At 64.2% G+C, this 14091-nt stretch overlaps 1 protein-coding gene across 2 annotated transcripts in view; it reads left to right on the forward strand.

Annotated features, from left to right (window-relative positions):
• The window catches only part of PLEKHA6 (pleckstrin homology domain containing A6), a 48729-nt gene that overhangs the window by 21701 nt on the left and 12937 nt on the right, over nucleotides 1-14091 (forward strand). The window contains exons 4-11 of one of the 2 annotated variants that reach the window (XM_035561415.2): nucleotides 9419-9499; nucleotides 9634-9751; nucleotides 9851-9955; nucleotides 10068-10140; nucleotides 10474-10574; nucleotides 12250-12365; nucleotides 12591-13076; nucleotides 13381-13891. In XM_035561415.2, the coding sequence (XP_035417308.1) occupies nucleotides 9647-9751; nucleotides 9851-9955; nucleotides 10068-10140; nucleotides 10474-10574; nucleotides 12250-12365; nucleotides 12591-13076; nucleotides 13381-13891 (1497 nt within the window). In that variant the 5' untranslated portion in view covers nucleotides 9419-9499; nucleotides 9634-9646. Of the gene's footprint in view, nucleotides 1-9418; nucleotides 9500-9633; nucleotides 9956-10067; nucleotides 10141-10473; nucleotides 10575-12189; nucleotides 12366-12590; nucleotides 13077-13380; nucleotides 13892-14091 lie in introns of both variants that reach the window. The other variant, XM_050715326.1, reaches the window with a different exon arrangement.

Consider the following 14091-nt stretch of genomic DNA (forward strand, 5'->3'; position numbering starts at 1 on the left):
GGCTGCCAGGGCTGAGGTGGCTGTTAATGATTGATACCGACCGCGGTCCCCAGGGCTCGGCAGAAAACCACCCACCGGCAGCACAGAGCCACCGGCTTCGGCAAGCGGCGTGGACGCGCGGTGAGTGCGGTGACACTGGTGAATGCGGTGACACCGGTGCGTGTGTGCAGTGCTGGCGCTGAGCCCCGGTGGCACACGTGGACCATTGTCTGTGGCCAGGGGCTGAGGGCAGCCGGCGGGGTGACAGGCAAAGTGCCGCTGTGCCCGTCACCTGTCGGGATGCTGTCGTGATTTCTGCATGCGGCGGCTGAAGCGGGTGCTGAGGATCTGGCCCCAAAGGATTTCCCCGGTGCCGGTGCCGTAATCCCCTGCTCATGACCTGACCTGCCCGAGGAGGGGCTCGGCTCTGGTTTGTTTTGCTGCCTCGTGCCGGCGATTGCTTGAGACAGGTATTTCTGCGCGCTGGAAGTGGTTTGGTAAAGGGCTTGGAGAGGGGTTTAAATCCTCCAGGGGCTGGGGTTGGCGTGCTGGCTCTGCAGGCCATGTTCGTGCATCAGTTTGGCGGAGGGGGTGCCAGGAGGTGATGTGTCCCCTGGGTCTGTCTGCAGCACCGAGCTGGGCCCCAAGCGGTGACCCTGGTCCCTGCTTGTGTCCCCAGCCTGGGCTGAGGGAGGTGGGAGGTCTGCAGAGCCAGAGCGATTCCAGGTTTGTAGGACGCCGTGGTGTGTGTGGGGGAGGCTGAAGGATTGCCTCCCGAGCCGGTAAATGCTCTTGATGTCTCGTGGCCACTCGCCCATGCCGGTGCCTGCCTGTGCCTCTCGGTGCCTGCCGCGGTGCCGCTCGGTGTGCCAACAGCACGCCCCGGCCCCCTGCCCCGAGTGCCTGGGTGGGCAATTGCATCTATCCATGCGACCGCTGTCATCCCCTCTGACCCCTGCTGGGTCGGCTCTGGGCTGGCAGACACCCCCCCGGGGCTGGGAAGGATGCTGGGCTGGTGGCATTGGAGGAGAGCTGCCCCATCCCAGGGGCGTGGGGGGCTCTGGGGACCTGGCAGTGTGCACCCTGAGAAGATAGAGAGGAGCGATGTGGTTGAAGCAGGGCAATGCACCTGGCACTGCCAGGACACGGAGCTGCCTTCTGCCCTGCCCCAAGCTCAGGTCACTGCTGTCACCCCGCCGTGACGCTCCCCATGCGTCACCCCATGGGTGCTGTCGGTGCTGCGCCCGCACCGAGCCCTGCTTCTCCCGCAGCGCCGCGTTTCGGCCGGGCTGTCCCTCTGGGCGATGCCTTTGCCTCTCCCTTCTGGCCCTGGAACTGGAGTTTCCAGGGAGATAAAACACAAACTGCCCTGCTTCTGCCGGACTCCTCTCCCTGGGCCAGGAGGGGAGGACAGCTCCCCCCGCCGCAGGCGATGCTGGCTGCCAGCAGCCGCTTTGTTCTCTGGAAATCCCCTGACTTCCCCGTGCTCCCAGCCATCCAGCAGTGCTGAGGCTGCTGGGGGCTTCTTCTGCCCCTGCCAGGGGGCTCTGCCTCCCTCCAACCCCCAGCAGGGACCCTCGGACCCCAGCCATGGGGACGTCCCCATCAGGGCCCCCGGCACTCCTCTGCGTGGCACCGGTGACGTCCCACACGGGGCTGGGTGACACAGGGCCACCCCGCGGGCCGTGGGTGCGCAGGAGCCGCCGTCCTCATGCAGGGGACTTTGCCCAGGCTCTGCCAGCCCTGCGCGGCAGCCCTGGTCCTGCGGGCGCGATCCAGCTCAGGCTTTGTGCCTTCCCTCCGCTCACGTCTCCCAGGGGACTTGCGCGGAGATTTATTGCGAGGGTGTGTTTGCAGGAGCCGTGGGTAAAGCCTGGCCTGGCCTCGGTGCGGCGGCTCACCCCAGAGCCCTCCCGAGGTGCAGGGGGTGCTGAGCCCCCCCGTGGGTGCCGCCTGCTCCGCCTGGGGAAGCTCTGGGCGGCGGCGGGTGCTGAGCTGGGGTGCTCCCCACCTGGGCGCCCTGGTGGCAGCTGACGTGTGAGGTTTGTCACCAGGGCGAGATGGCAGAGCAGATGGGTGCTGGCACCCTCCTTCCTGGGGCTGCTTGGCCTCCCTTCCCGCCCAGCATCGCTGCACGGTCAGGGGGTGCCAAAGGGCTGAAGCCACCCTAAGCACGTGGTGGCCACCTCTCTTGGAGAACGCTTTTCAGAAGTGCCTGACTCAGAATAGGGCAGAAAACAAAATTAATCCTTGTGTTTACCCCACCCTGGTGCACCCCAGAAATGGATGGGGAGCAGGGCAGGACTGTGCCTGCGGGAAGGGGGGATGCAGGCACCGCTCGGACGCGTCCCGGTGCCGAGCCAGGAGCAGCGGGACCGGGAGCTCGTTGTCATTAGCGTGGGGGCTGCGCTGGCTGCTTGCCCCCATCCCCGCCTCGGCAGTGCCGGAAACGCTTGCTCAGCTGGGCGGCGGGGCTGGGATTAGGGCACGGATTCGGTTACGGAGGAAAAGCCGGCAGGCGCGCGGAGCCGTGCGCGTCGGTGCGGGGTGCCGGCCAGCTGGCAGCGTGGTGGTGGGCAGGGAAGGAAGCTCCGCGTGTGGCCACGCACCGAGAGCTGGTTTGTGAGCACCCACGAGGAGCTTTCTCCCCAGGGGCTGCTCTCACCGCAGGCGCTGGCATTTCCACGCTCTGCTGAGCCCGTGGTGGTAGGGCAGGCTGGGGGGTCATGGAGCTTTGCCCTCCCATCTTTGCCTCCGTCTCCTCTTATCCCCAAAGCCTTGTCCCTTTTCACCGCCAGTCCCCTCTCTCCCTCTCCCCAGGGCCCCGAGCTAGCCGGCCTCGCACATAACTCTTGTGAGCACGGGGGAATTCAGAAACGCTGAGAGCAGCAATTCCCGAACTTCTCCCCATCAGCTTTGCTCCTGTCCGGCGAGTCCCCGCTCTTCCATTTGTTCAGCCGAATTCCTGTCTGCTTGCGCTGCCTCCCCTCCCACGGGGTTGTGACCCAGGCCGTTGGCTGGGCTGGGGCTGGCACAGGACGCCGGGAGCACGCACGTCCCTCTTTTATCCCGCTTGGATCAGCTCGGGGGGGGTGTGGAATGGCTGCAGGCTGCCCCCCCTGCTCTCGGCAGCGAGCAGGAGCTGCGTGGCGGCCCCATCCCGCTGCCTTCCCCCGGCCTCTCCCCGTGCAGAGGCAGTGGAGGAGCCGAGCCGCTGGCACTCGTCCCCTGGCTGCAGGGACGCTGCTGCGCCTGCAGAATTCAATTTTTTTTTTTTATCATTATTTCATTTCTGTTGCATCCCGAGGAAAAGCCACACTGGCCGACGCACAGAGCAGAGCCCGCGCAGCCAGCCCTCTGCACCCTGTGCCCCGAGCAGGGCAGCTCCATGTGCACGGAGAGTCTGCTTTATTACTGCTTGGGGGAAAATAAATCTTCCCTGAGTGTCACCGATTCCTCGCAGACAAAGCCTCTCCTTTGTGCTCCTGGCTGCATGATGGGGCCACAAAGGAGAGAAGAAAGGCTTCGTTTCTTGGTGCATTTCTAGGTGCTTTGCTCCTAAAGCCTTTTGCTCCTGCCCTGGGCTCCCCTTGCAAGTCGAGGGGGTGGGTTTGCTCCCCCACCTCCGTGCAGGGTGCCCATGGGTGACGGGGTGACGCCATGGGTGCTGCAGCTCACTGCTTCCTAGGAGAAAACAGATTTCAAGGGCTCAACCCAGCCTCGGTCGGAGGAGAGGGATGTGGCTCAGGAGGAGAGGGAGAGGTGAAGAAAGGGCTAGAAAAACAGAGGAAGGAGGCCAAAACGCAGGGCGTGTTTGGCTTGGAGCCACGCGAGCCCCTCTCGCTTGGGAGCAGCCTGGATGCTCGCCCCCGAGCCACTCTCGAAACCGAGTGTGGCTGCTCCAGATTTACACCGGGCCCCTCCGCGGGGCGGGGGCCAGGGGGTGTGGAGACGCGTGCAGGAGCTGAAATTCGGGTTGGGGCGTGGGAGGACAAGGTGCTCTGTTCCCTGTGGCGCGCAGCCAGCCTGGGAGCTGGGGGATGTTTTTAGCCGGCTGGGAGCGCTCAGAGGGGTTGAGCCCAGCCTCTGTAGGCCCGGTGGAGAGGAGGGGGGTCGGGGACCCCCTCCCCGCAGCTCTGCTCTAGATTTAGCGCTTGGCAGGCTCCTGTGGCTGGGCGGAGAGGCTGCGTTCCCCTCCTGCTCCCTGCCTGTGCAGATAAGAGCCTGCAGCCCCGACGCCGTGGGGATGGCCTCAGTGAGGGAGCAGATCCCTTGAGCATGTCTGCCGAGCACCACAGGGATTTGGGATCGGCTTGGAGAGGGCTCTCCCTGTGCTCAGCTCCAGCCCTCAGCATGCTTTTTACACCCTGGTGTATCCAGCTTGCTGGGCGTGCTGCAAGGAGCTCTCCCACTGCATGCAAGCAGCGCAAGAGGGGGTCACACATCCCCTGAGCCTCTGCACACTCGCTGCAGAGCAGACAAGGCACTGATGTGGATGTGGAGCCCTGTGCACACACAAAAAAAAAAAAAAAAACAATGGAGAGGGGCCTCACACCCTGTGCTATGGGCGAGGAAGGGTCCTGACCACCCTGGGCAGGCAGCTGGGGAGGAAAGGGATGGACTGCAGAGAAATTCCAGGAAAAAAAACCCTGCCAGGAAGCCAGCCAGCTGCTGGTGAGTGTGCCCCGTGCCTGCACCGCCAGGCAGAGCCAGCCAGCCCAGCCGCCCTGTGGCTCCTGCCTGCAGGTGCAGGCTGGCATTCGCCTGCCTCTTTCCTGCCTCTGCGTGGCTGGTTTGTGCCCGGTGCTGCTCGCACTGAAGGGCGATGCCAGCAAGGGATGCACCCACACAGAGCCTCGGCCACCGCAGGGTCCTCAGGTTTTGCTCCTGGACGTGTCCCAGCCCTTGTTTGCAAGCGCTAGGGAGCGGTGACCTTCACAGTCGCAGGAAGGGCACCGGTGAGCCAGAAGGGTTTTCCCCCTGGGGAAAGGGTGGAGTTGTCCTCCCTGCGCTCAGCAAACTTTAACTTTGGGGAGGGGGAAGAACAGCAGCACCCAGTCAAAGTTTGTTCTCCAGTTACTGCGTTTATTCCCTTCCCTTGCTCCCTACCTTTGAGAAAAATCAAGGGGAGATTTTGGAGGGTTTTTCTTTGATGTTAACCCCGAGGAAAAGCCCCAGCTCTTATCTCCTGGGAGGTCTGGGGGAGCTCCCACCCTGGAGTTGCTGTTCAGAGCTCAGGAGCGTGTCTGCTTTCTTTGCTGCAGGGGGACCGTGTCCATGACCACCCCCAGGCACCGCTCAGCGTGAAATAGCCCAGCTGGGCAGGGGGGATGGCACCTGCTGCAAGCTGGCAAAGCCAGGGTTGAACCCGGGTTAAGAGCTGCTGGAGTCACCCCTGAGCGCGGCTCTGCACCGCTCTGCGCAGCCCTTGGTGGAACCAGGGATGGGGCAGGAGGTGAAACCCCGGCGTGGCGGGGAGAGGGGATATTTGTGTCTCCTGTTGGCACTGCTGTTGGGTGAGCCCCAGGTTTGGTGCGCGGCGGCGGGCTGGCACGCGTCCATGGGCCGTTGGGAGACCTTGACCGCGGGTGGCGGGGTTTGGGGAGCTGCTGCGAGGACGTGGGGATGGCCACCCCCAGGGGCAGGCACACGGCTGGCACTGCCCTTGGGCACTGCAGCAGGCAGGTTTCTCCTCACACCTGCAGGATGCCAGCAAGGGGAGCAGCAGCCGCACCGCTCGGCTCCTCCACGCCTCTGAGAGCAGCTTTGGCTCAGGGTGCCCCAAACAGGTGCGTGTGGCTGCTTCGGGAGCTGTAGTCCCAGTTGCATTGGCACATCCTCTGGCAGTGCTGGTGCCGTGGTCCCGGCAGGGACAGGGACCGCTTGTGCTGGCCACGGAGCGGTGGGAGCATCCCCGAGCACTGAGGCTGGGCACTGGCGTTGCCCCAGCTCACCCTGGGCTGACCGATGAGGCAGGCTGCGGCTCCAGGTCCTGGATTTGGGGAGGAGCAGGTGAATGATGCAATGGTGCTGGCGCCGGGCTGAGCGGTGCTGAGCAGGTGCGTCGGGCTGCGCTGGTGTCCCGAGGTGGTCCCGGGGCTGTGGCGGAGCGGGGACGCGGCGTGATGGAGGCCAGCTGGCTTGCTGCGCTCCACTTCCTTCTTTGGAGCTTTCTTTGGAGGGGAGGGAAGGCAGCGCTGACATTTCAGCGTATTATCATAACAGCCGTAATGCATTTGCATCGCCTTTTCAAAGCGCCGTGCCCAGGAGGAGGGCCGGTCCCCCCCAGTCCTGCCCTCTGGGCTCCCTTCCTTCACCTGCTGGGGTGCTGAGGGCTCCCCAGGCCCCGGCTGGGGGTGCCGGAGCCCCGGTGCTGGCACCCTGCAGGGCCCCGTCCCCCCCCTGCAGTTGCTGGGTCGTACGGCGGTGGTCGGTGCTGGTGCTGGTCCTGTTCCCTGGGGTGACCTGGAAAGAGATGGAGGCACAGCGAGGAGGGGGAGCGGGGAGGGTTTGGGGACAGAAGCAGGGGGAAGGGATAGGGATGCAGCCAGGGAATGCAGGGCAGCAGCAGCAGCACCGGCTCAGCGACTTCCTCCCCGCGGCACCCTCCCGTCCTCAGGCAGCACCCCCTGCACTGCTCGGTGCTGGGAGAAGGGGGGGGACAGGGACCAGCAGCCCCCACCCTGCCCCGCTCGCCCTTCTCCTGCATGCTCGCCGCTCCCCAACGCTGCACCTGGGCTGGGGGAGGCGGCGTGTGCAGCGCTGCCCTTCGCCTCTCCTCTGCGTGGGGACGCGAGCGGGAGCTGTTTGTCCCTGTCATCGCCTGCCGGCTGCCTGCCGCGCTCCGGGGCTTGCCAACCCGCGCTGCACCGGGGCTGCCAGCACCCACCGCAGCGGCCGCGAGCCCCGCCGCTGCCACCGTGGGCAACGCCGATGCCACCAGCGCAGGGCTCGGGGGACTGGCACTGCCGGGAGAGGACATCGAGCCCCGTCACACGTCGTCGGCGTCCCCCTGCCCGTGCGGTGCCCACGGCACGTGCGCTCTAGCCGGGCGGTGGGTGGCACGGGACCCCCCTTGCCCGCCGCTGCCATGGTGGGAGCCGGCAGCCGGCGCTGAGCCCGCAGCGCCCCGGCACCATGCTGAAGTTTCGGGCGGACAGGAGGGTGAGGTAGGACCCCTCCGGGGGGTGCTGGCGTGGTGGCGGTGGCTGGGGGCACCTCGGTCCGGGCAGCGAGTGCTGCATTGCAGTGCTGGGGAGGCGAGGTGAACTCGGGAGTTTCTGGAGCGGGGTCAGCAGAGGCAGCTGCTCCGGGCGGGGGGTTAAGGAGCTGCCCCCACGACCCCGAGGGAACGCCGGGTCTGGGGGTGGGAGCAGCCTGGGGAAGGGGCAGAGGTGCCTGGGTTGGTGCAAGGAGGATCTGTGGGGGCTGTAAAGCGCTTTGGGGGGCTGCAAAGCCAGGTGGGCACCTTGGGCTGGGGGAGAGCTCAGCTTGCAGGTAGAGAAACCCGCAGTGGTGGGCAGGGCTGGGGACCCAGGGGATGTCCCCAGCAGGGGCTTGGCTGCACTGGTGGCTCGGCGCAGCCCAGGCTTGGCAGGGCTGGGGCGTTCGGGGTGCTGCTTGCTCCGTGTTTGCACCCTCCCCGCGACCTGCCCCATCACTGCCGTGGTGGCGTGGCTCTCCAAAGCCTTCCGCGGGGGCAAAGGGACCCGAAGCAGCTCCAGACCCTGTGGCAGAAAGCTCCTTTGGTGCCCTCGGAGCAGAGAGCACAAAACGGGGACGCTGCCACCTCAGCGAACTCACAGCAGATGCGGTCGTGGCACAGAAAAGCCCTGTGCCAGGGGAGCAGGTGCTGCCCCTCGCTGCGGGGTGTGGGCGCCTTGCAAAGGGTTTTAAGGTGACCCCCAGCAAGGGGGAGAGCAGGCGGAGGGGGGCAGAGCAGGGTGCGGGGCCAGGCTGGGACCTGCAAGGGGAAGCAGCTCCTCGCAGGGCTTTTTTTGGCAGAAAGCAGTTAATATCGGCTGAGCCTGGCTGGAGCCCAGCTTCAGGGCGATGCGTGCGTGGATGGGATGGTCTTGGCAGCTGTTTTCTTGCTCAAACTTCCCCTTCTTTGCTGACACTCAGCACTCCAGCAGTGTGCCGGGCTGTTTCTGTGTTGACATCGTGGGTGGCCAGGGGGCACCCGTGTCCTGGTGCCTGGCACTTGCTGGGGGCTGTCACCAAGACGGGGTCCTTGGCACCCCTTGGTGCAAAGCAAACACCCCAGGATGGAGCCCGGAGCCTGGACATGGGGTCGCTTCTTCAGGGGGGCTCTCCAAAGCAGAGAGGTTTTTGGAGCACCCCGTGCATCTCACCCCATAGCTGATGCTCTTCACTGGGCAGCTCTGGGCTTGGTCCAAGATCTCACCCAACTCCTGGGTGCTTCGGTTGCTGATGTTTTTTTTTTCTCTCCAAGACATTAACTCTTTGTCTCTGCTGCCATGAAATCGTGGCAGATTTTTGTGTCGGGGCGGTGCTCGGGTATCTCATCCTCATTGCAGCTTTCGGGGTGCGGAGGTGGCAGCGCCCAGCTGGTGAGCATGGCCCGACAGGAGGCAGCATCCTTTCACTGGCCTGGCTGCATTTTGGGGACAGCCAGCTGCAAAAACCCTGCTGGGGGTTCTGCTGAGAGTCCCCCACCTCCACCCATGCCCCCCACGAGGGCTGTCAGCAGCGGGGCCCAGCGCTTTGTGACCCTGTTCTTAGCCTGGCTCCAGATATTTTGGCAAATGGCTCTGAAATCAGCCAGCCGGAGCAGAGGATGTGACGTTGAGGATGTCGCTTTGGGACGGGCCACGGCTGCTGCCTCTGCAGCGATTTGTGCTGACAGCCGGGGGGGTTATGATAATGTCTCACCACGCGGCAGCCGACGCCGTGTGATGTGTCCAGCAGAAGTAATGAGGTCTCAGCCATCGGAGACCTCATTTCGGCTCTTGGCAAGGCAAACGCTGTCTGGGAAATGCAGATGAAATTTGCTGTGCGGATTATGAAGCGTGTGGATGAGGGGGGGGAGCAAGGGAAGCGGTCACGCGACAGTGCTGCAAATCCAGGGGCTGCACAGGGGGCTTTTGGGGGTCCCTCTCCACACTTTGGGGCACCAGCAAAGAGTGGTGCGAAGAGTACAAGATGCACAACAAAGCCCTGGTGCTGGAGCAGGAAATACGGTGCTAAAAGCAAAGGGATTTATTTAGGGGGGTAGTGGGGATGGCTGGAGCTGTTGCACCTAGGTTTGCAGAGGAGGTGTGGAGCTGTGCTCCATGCCGGGGCTCAGCAGAAGCTCAGCACCTCACCGGGTTTCTGTGCACCCTCGGACCCCATCCTTCTCCTTGGCTCTCAGGGCAGCAGTGCCATGGGTCCCCCCACAGCACTAACCCTGCTCCCCCATCGCTGTGCCTTGCAGCCACAATGAAAGGCGGAACACGTTCCTGCACCCAGTGACGGGCCAGGTCCCGGAAGAAAACTCAAGATTGGACTTGCAGAAGTAGGTTGGCGCCCACCTCCCCTGCTTTGGGGACTGAGGCGGGCTTGGGGCACGGGGGGCTGGTGCTTGGGGTGGGGATTTGGGGGGTCTGGCCCCTGGAACACAGCCGTGCTGACAGCAAATCTGTGCCACAGACCGACCTTGGACATGTCAAGCAAAGCAGGCGGCAAGCGCCCGGCGACCAGCAGCAGCAGCGAGCCCTCCAACCACGCCATGGTGTCGGAGGTGCCCCCGGAGCGCCCCGGAGGCCGGGTGGGTGCCTGGAGCCACGCGGCACGGCGGGTGGCAGTGGAGACAGGGTGCCCCAGGGGGTCCCTCCAGGAACTGAGCGTCTCCTCTCCCCCTCTGCAGGCATCGCGCCCCTCCCGCAAGGGCATCGCCTTCGGGAAGCGCTCCAACTCGATGAAGAGGAACCCCAACGCCGCCGTGACCAAAAGCGGCTGGCTCTACAAGCAGGTACCCGGCTGCCCCGATGCTCCATCCCCAGGACGTGCCTCCCCCTTTGCGGCTGGGTGCTGGCCACCCACGGGTACACATCTCCTGCGGTCTCACTGCTCCTCTCTCGCAGGCCAGCTCGGGGGTGAAGCAGTGGAACAAGCGCTGGTTCGTGCTGGTGGATCGCTGCCTCTTCTACTACAAAGGTATGCTTTTGGGGGCTGCTCGCTTCTGGGGGCACTTGCCACGCCAGGGTTAATGCCTCCCTGGCGGCTCGCTCAGCTCACCCTGGCAGTCGAGGGCGAGCATGAATTATTGAGCAGGCTGTTGTGTAAGCTGAGCAGCAGCAGCATTTGCTGGTGAGGGCGAAGCAACAGGAAGGCAGCGCTTTCCTACAGGTGGGCTGCCCGCCCAAGCAGCCCCGTGCCTGCGTCTGTGCCGGCCGTGGGCAGGATCGATGGGGCCGTGTCCCCAAAACGAAGCTGGAGGGTCTCTGCCGGGGTCCCACCATGCGCCTAACGCCCCTCGTTTCCCACCAGATGAGAAGGAGGAGAGCATCCTGGGCAGCATCCCTCTCCTCAGCTTCCGCGTGGCAGCCGTACAGCCCTCCGACAACATCAGCAGGAAGCACACGTTTAAGGTCAGTGCCGGAGTGCGGGGCCTGGGGGGCCCTGGAACGGTGCTGGGGCAGCAGCGATGCTTGCAGGGTCCCCGCTGCGCCCTCCCCTTGCTTTCTTGGTGCTGGTGCGTGGAGCAGAGCCAAGCTGCGCAGAGGGGTGACTGCAGTAACCCCCTGGGACGTCCCCTGTGCCTTCTGCTGGGGAAACTGAGGCACGTAGAGGGTAAAGCAGCATCAGCCGCCATCCCTAGCCCAGAGAGGCTGGGTGATTGGGTTAGTGCTTGCTTGCTGATGGACCTACACACAGCCTGGTTGTGCCAAAACCGAGCACGCTCCTTCCTGCTCATGAGCATGGCAGGAGCTACATGACCTGCACCTCTCCATGTCCTCAGTGCTCATGTCCCTGTAGGAACCCATGGAAAAATAGAAACAGGGAGTCAAACCACCTGGTGCTGTACTAGGATTAGGCAGCACTGCAGCCCTCATCTCCGTGCGTGGGCTTCCCAGTCACAGCATCCAGGGGTTCCCTCTGTGCCACTGCCGTGGGCTCCGTGTGCTGCCAGCCTTGGGCTCCAGCACCTTGGGTACCACTTGGATACCCCTTGGAAGAGGGGAAGGGGTCCCAGAGGGCCCCAAAGCAAGGCAAGGGCTGCGCCCACAATCCCCCCGCTGCGGTTTGACCCCTTGTCTGTGTTTCCTCCTCTCTCCGCGGGCGAGGATCCCCCCGGACAGGAGGTCTCCATGCGCCCTTCGGCCACGCCAGCACCCCGCCACCAGCTAGGTAGTATCTGCTTGTGTTTCTGATGCATGCAGAGGGTGAGGGGTGACCCGCATGCTTCACTCACCCCGCTCTCACTAATCCAGGGCAGGAATCGGTGCGGTTTTCTGTTTTATCTCTCGCTCTGGCTGCAGAGCTTTCGAGGGAGGAGGCTGCAGGGTCAGGAGGAGCCAGGCAGGAGGCGTCCCTGCCCCCTGCAGCTGGGGAAAATGGAAACCCAAGGGAGGGTTTTAATCAAAACCCCTTTTTTTGTTAATTTTATTTTAAATTATTTGACCCCCAAAAGTTTTCCAGGGGGAAAAAAATACTTTTTTTTCTTTTCTTCCTCCTTGCTGCCTCCCATCCCTTCCCAGAGAGAGGAAAGGTGGCTGCTTCAGAAAGGCCCTCAGCAGCCAAACCTGCCCTCCAGCTGCTCTAGCATGGGGTGGAGGGTGGGCACTGACATCCTGGATCCAAAATGAACCTTTTTCCCCAAAAAAAACATTCTCTGAGCCAAGAAGCCACCTTCTCCCTAGCCCTGCATGACCAATAATGCTCTGGCCAGCGCTGCTGCTCTCGATGGGATGCGGCTCCCCCATCTGCCTCTGGGCATCCCCAGGGCACCTGCACAGTGCTGGGGTGCAGCTTCTGGGGGAAGGGCTGGTCCCCAGCATCACGGAGGGCGAGGGCATCGCTGTGAGCCCAGGGGACAAGGGATCCTGGATCTGCCCGCAGAGCCTTCGTCCTGCCCAGTGCTGCTGAGGATGCTCCTGGGGACCGAGGCGGCTTCTCCTGCGGCACCAGGACCTCGTGCCAGGGTGGAGATGGAGCTCTCACTCGCCTGTCTGTCTCTCTCCCCACTTCTCTGCCCCCCTGCAGGTGACTGTGTGCTGGGTGGAGGAGGTGCCGGCGAGTAACGGGCAGTCCCTGTCTCCCCAGGCCGAGCACGCTGGCATCCGGACCTACTTCTTCAGCGCCGAGAACACAGAGGAGCAGGAGTCCTGGATCCAAGCCATGGGCGAAGCTGCCCGGGTGCAGATCCCCCCCACCCAGAGGTCAGAGCGCTGCACGGGGCTGGGGGCACCCCTCTGCCTCTTGGAGCTGGGGTGGAGGGGCCGTGCGCCACGGCTGGGGACCTCTTGGAGCACGGGGTCCCTGTGCAGAACAGAGCTGGGGGAGCATCAGCCCCCTGAGGCTGCGAGAGGGATGGGATATTGTTGGCCATCCTGGGGGTGTTACAATCAGAGGGTAATGCTCTCTTGTGTCTCCATGCCCTGCAGACACGAGAAGACAGACTCTGAAAACATCCCTCCCAGCAAGCACCACCACCACCGCAACGCCGTGCACCGCGAGCACCCCAAGGCCGACCCCGACGCCAAGACCAGGGGTGAAGGCGACGGCCGTGGTTCGGAGAAGATGGAGAGGAAACCGGAGAGGACGGAGAGCAAGAAGGAACCCTTGGCCAAAGCCAACGGCATCGCGGGGCAGGAGATGCCCTCGGAGCCCGGCAGCCCCTACCCTGAGGGACCCCGGGTGCCAGCAAGCACGGAGCAGCCGACGCAGCCCAACGGGTGGCCGTATTCTTCCCCCAGCCGCCCCAGCAGCACCGCCTATCCCCCACCCGACGGGGAGAGCGCTGTCCACCGCCGGAGCTTTGCCCCCCGCACCAACCCCGAGAAGATTGCCCAGCGCAAGAGCTCCATGACGCAGCTGCAGCAGTGGGTGAACCTGCGCCGGGGGAACGTGCCCCCCGAGGAGCTGCGGAGGTGAGGGCTGTGGGGGGTGGCCAGGGGAGAGGAGGGGACCCTGCTCCTTTTCTTTTGGGTGATGTTCCGGGAATATTTTTCCTCTTCCCACCTGCTTTATCCCCTCCTGGGATCAGCAAATCTGCCGCATGATGTGTGTAGGACACCCCCAAAAGCTAAGCAGGGTGAATTTTGGAGGGGGGCCACCATGGGGTCCCCAGGAGGACAGACACCAGCTTTCCCAACAATGGTGTCAGAGCTGCCTGCTACGAGGGTATCCTCACCTCTGGGACCACCCAGATCTCACTTCTCTCTTCTCTCCCAGCCCCACCAGGTTTTACCCCGTGTCTCGCCGGGTGCCCGACTACTACTCGCCCTACTCGCCCCAGTACCCCGAGGACTACCAGTACTACCCGCCCGGTGTGCGCCCTGACAGCATCTGCTCCATGCCTGCCTACGAGCGCGTGAGCCCACCCTGGGCGCTGGACGATAAGCGCCACTCCTTCCGCAACGGGGGCCCCTACCAGCTCCGGGAGTGGAAGGAGCACCCCGCTTTTGGCCGGCAGGACGTCCCACTCTGGCTCGCCGGCCCTGGCAGGCAACCGACTTATTTCGACGAGGTGGACGCTGCCTCGGGCTCCCTGCGGCGCATGTCGCTGCAGCCCCGCTCCCGCTCCGTGCCGCGCTCGCCCAGCCAGGGCTCCTACACCAGGGCTCGTGTCTACTCCCCCGTCCGCTCACCCAGCGCCCGCTTTGAGCGGCTGCCGCCCCGGGGAGAGGAAATTTACGCCGACCCCGCCACCTTCATGATGAGGAGGTCCATCAGTTCGCCCAAGGTAAGCGTCCGTCGCTGCTGGGGTGTGCGGGGATGGAGGGGACCCATGTTGGGGACGTCAGGGTGGGGATGCTGTGGCACAGTCTGCGCCTTTTGGGTGCACATCCTGGCCTCAGGATGCCACCGAGTCCTTGGTGCGCAGCAGCTGGTGGCTTTAGGTCCTCCCTTGCAGCCCTGCAAAGCCACCCAAGTTGTGCTTGT

Source organism: Cygnus atratus, chromosome 24, assembly GCF_013377495.2.
Source record: "Cygnus atratus isolate AKBS03 ecotype Queensland, Australia chromosome 24, CAtr_DNAZoo_HiC_assembly, whole genome shotgun sequence".
NCBI lineage: Eukaryota > Metazoa > Chordata > Aves > Anseriformes > Anatidae > Cygnus > Cygnus atratus.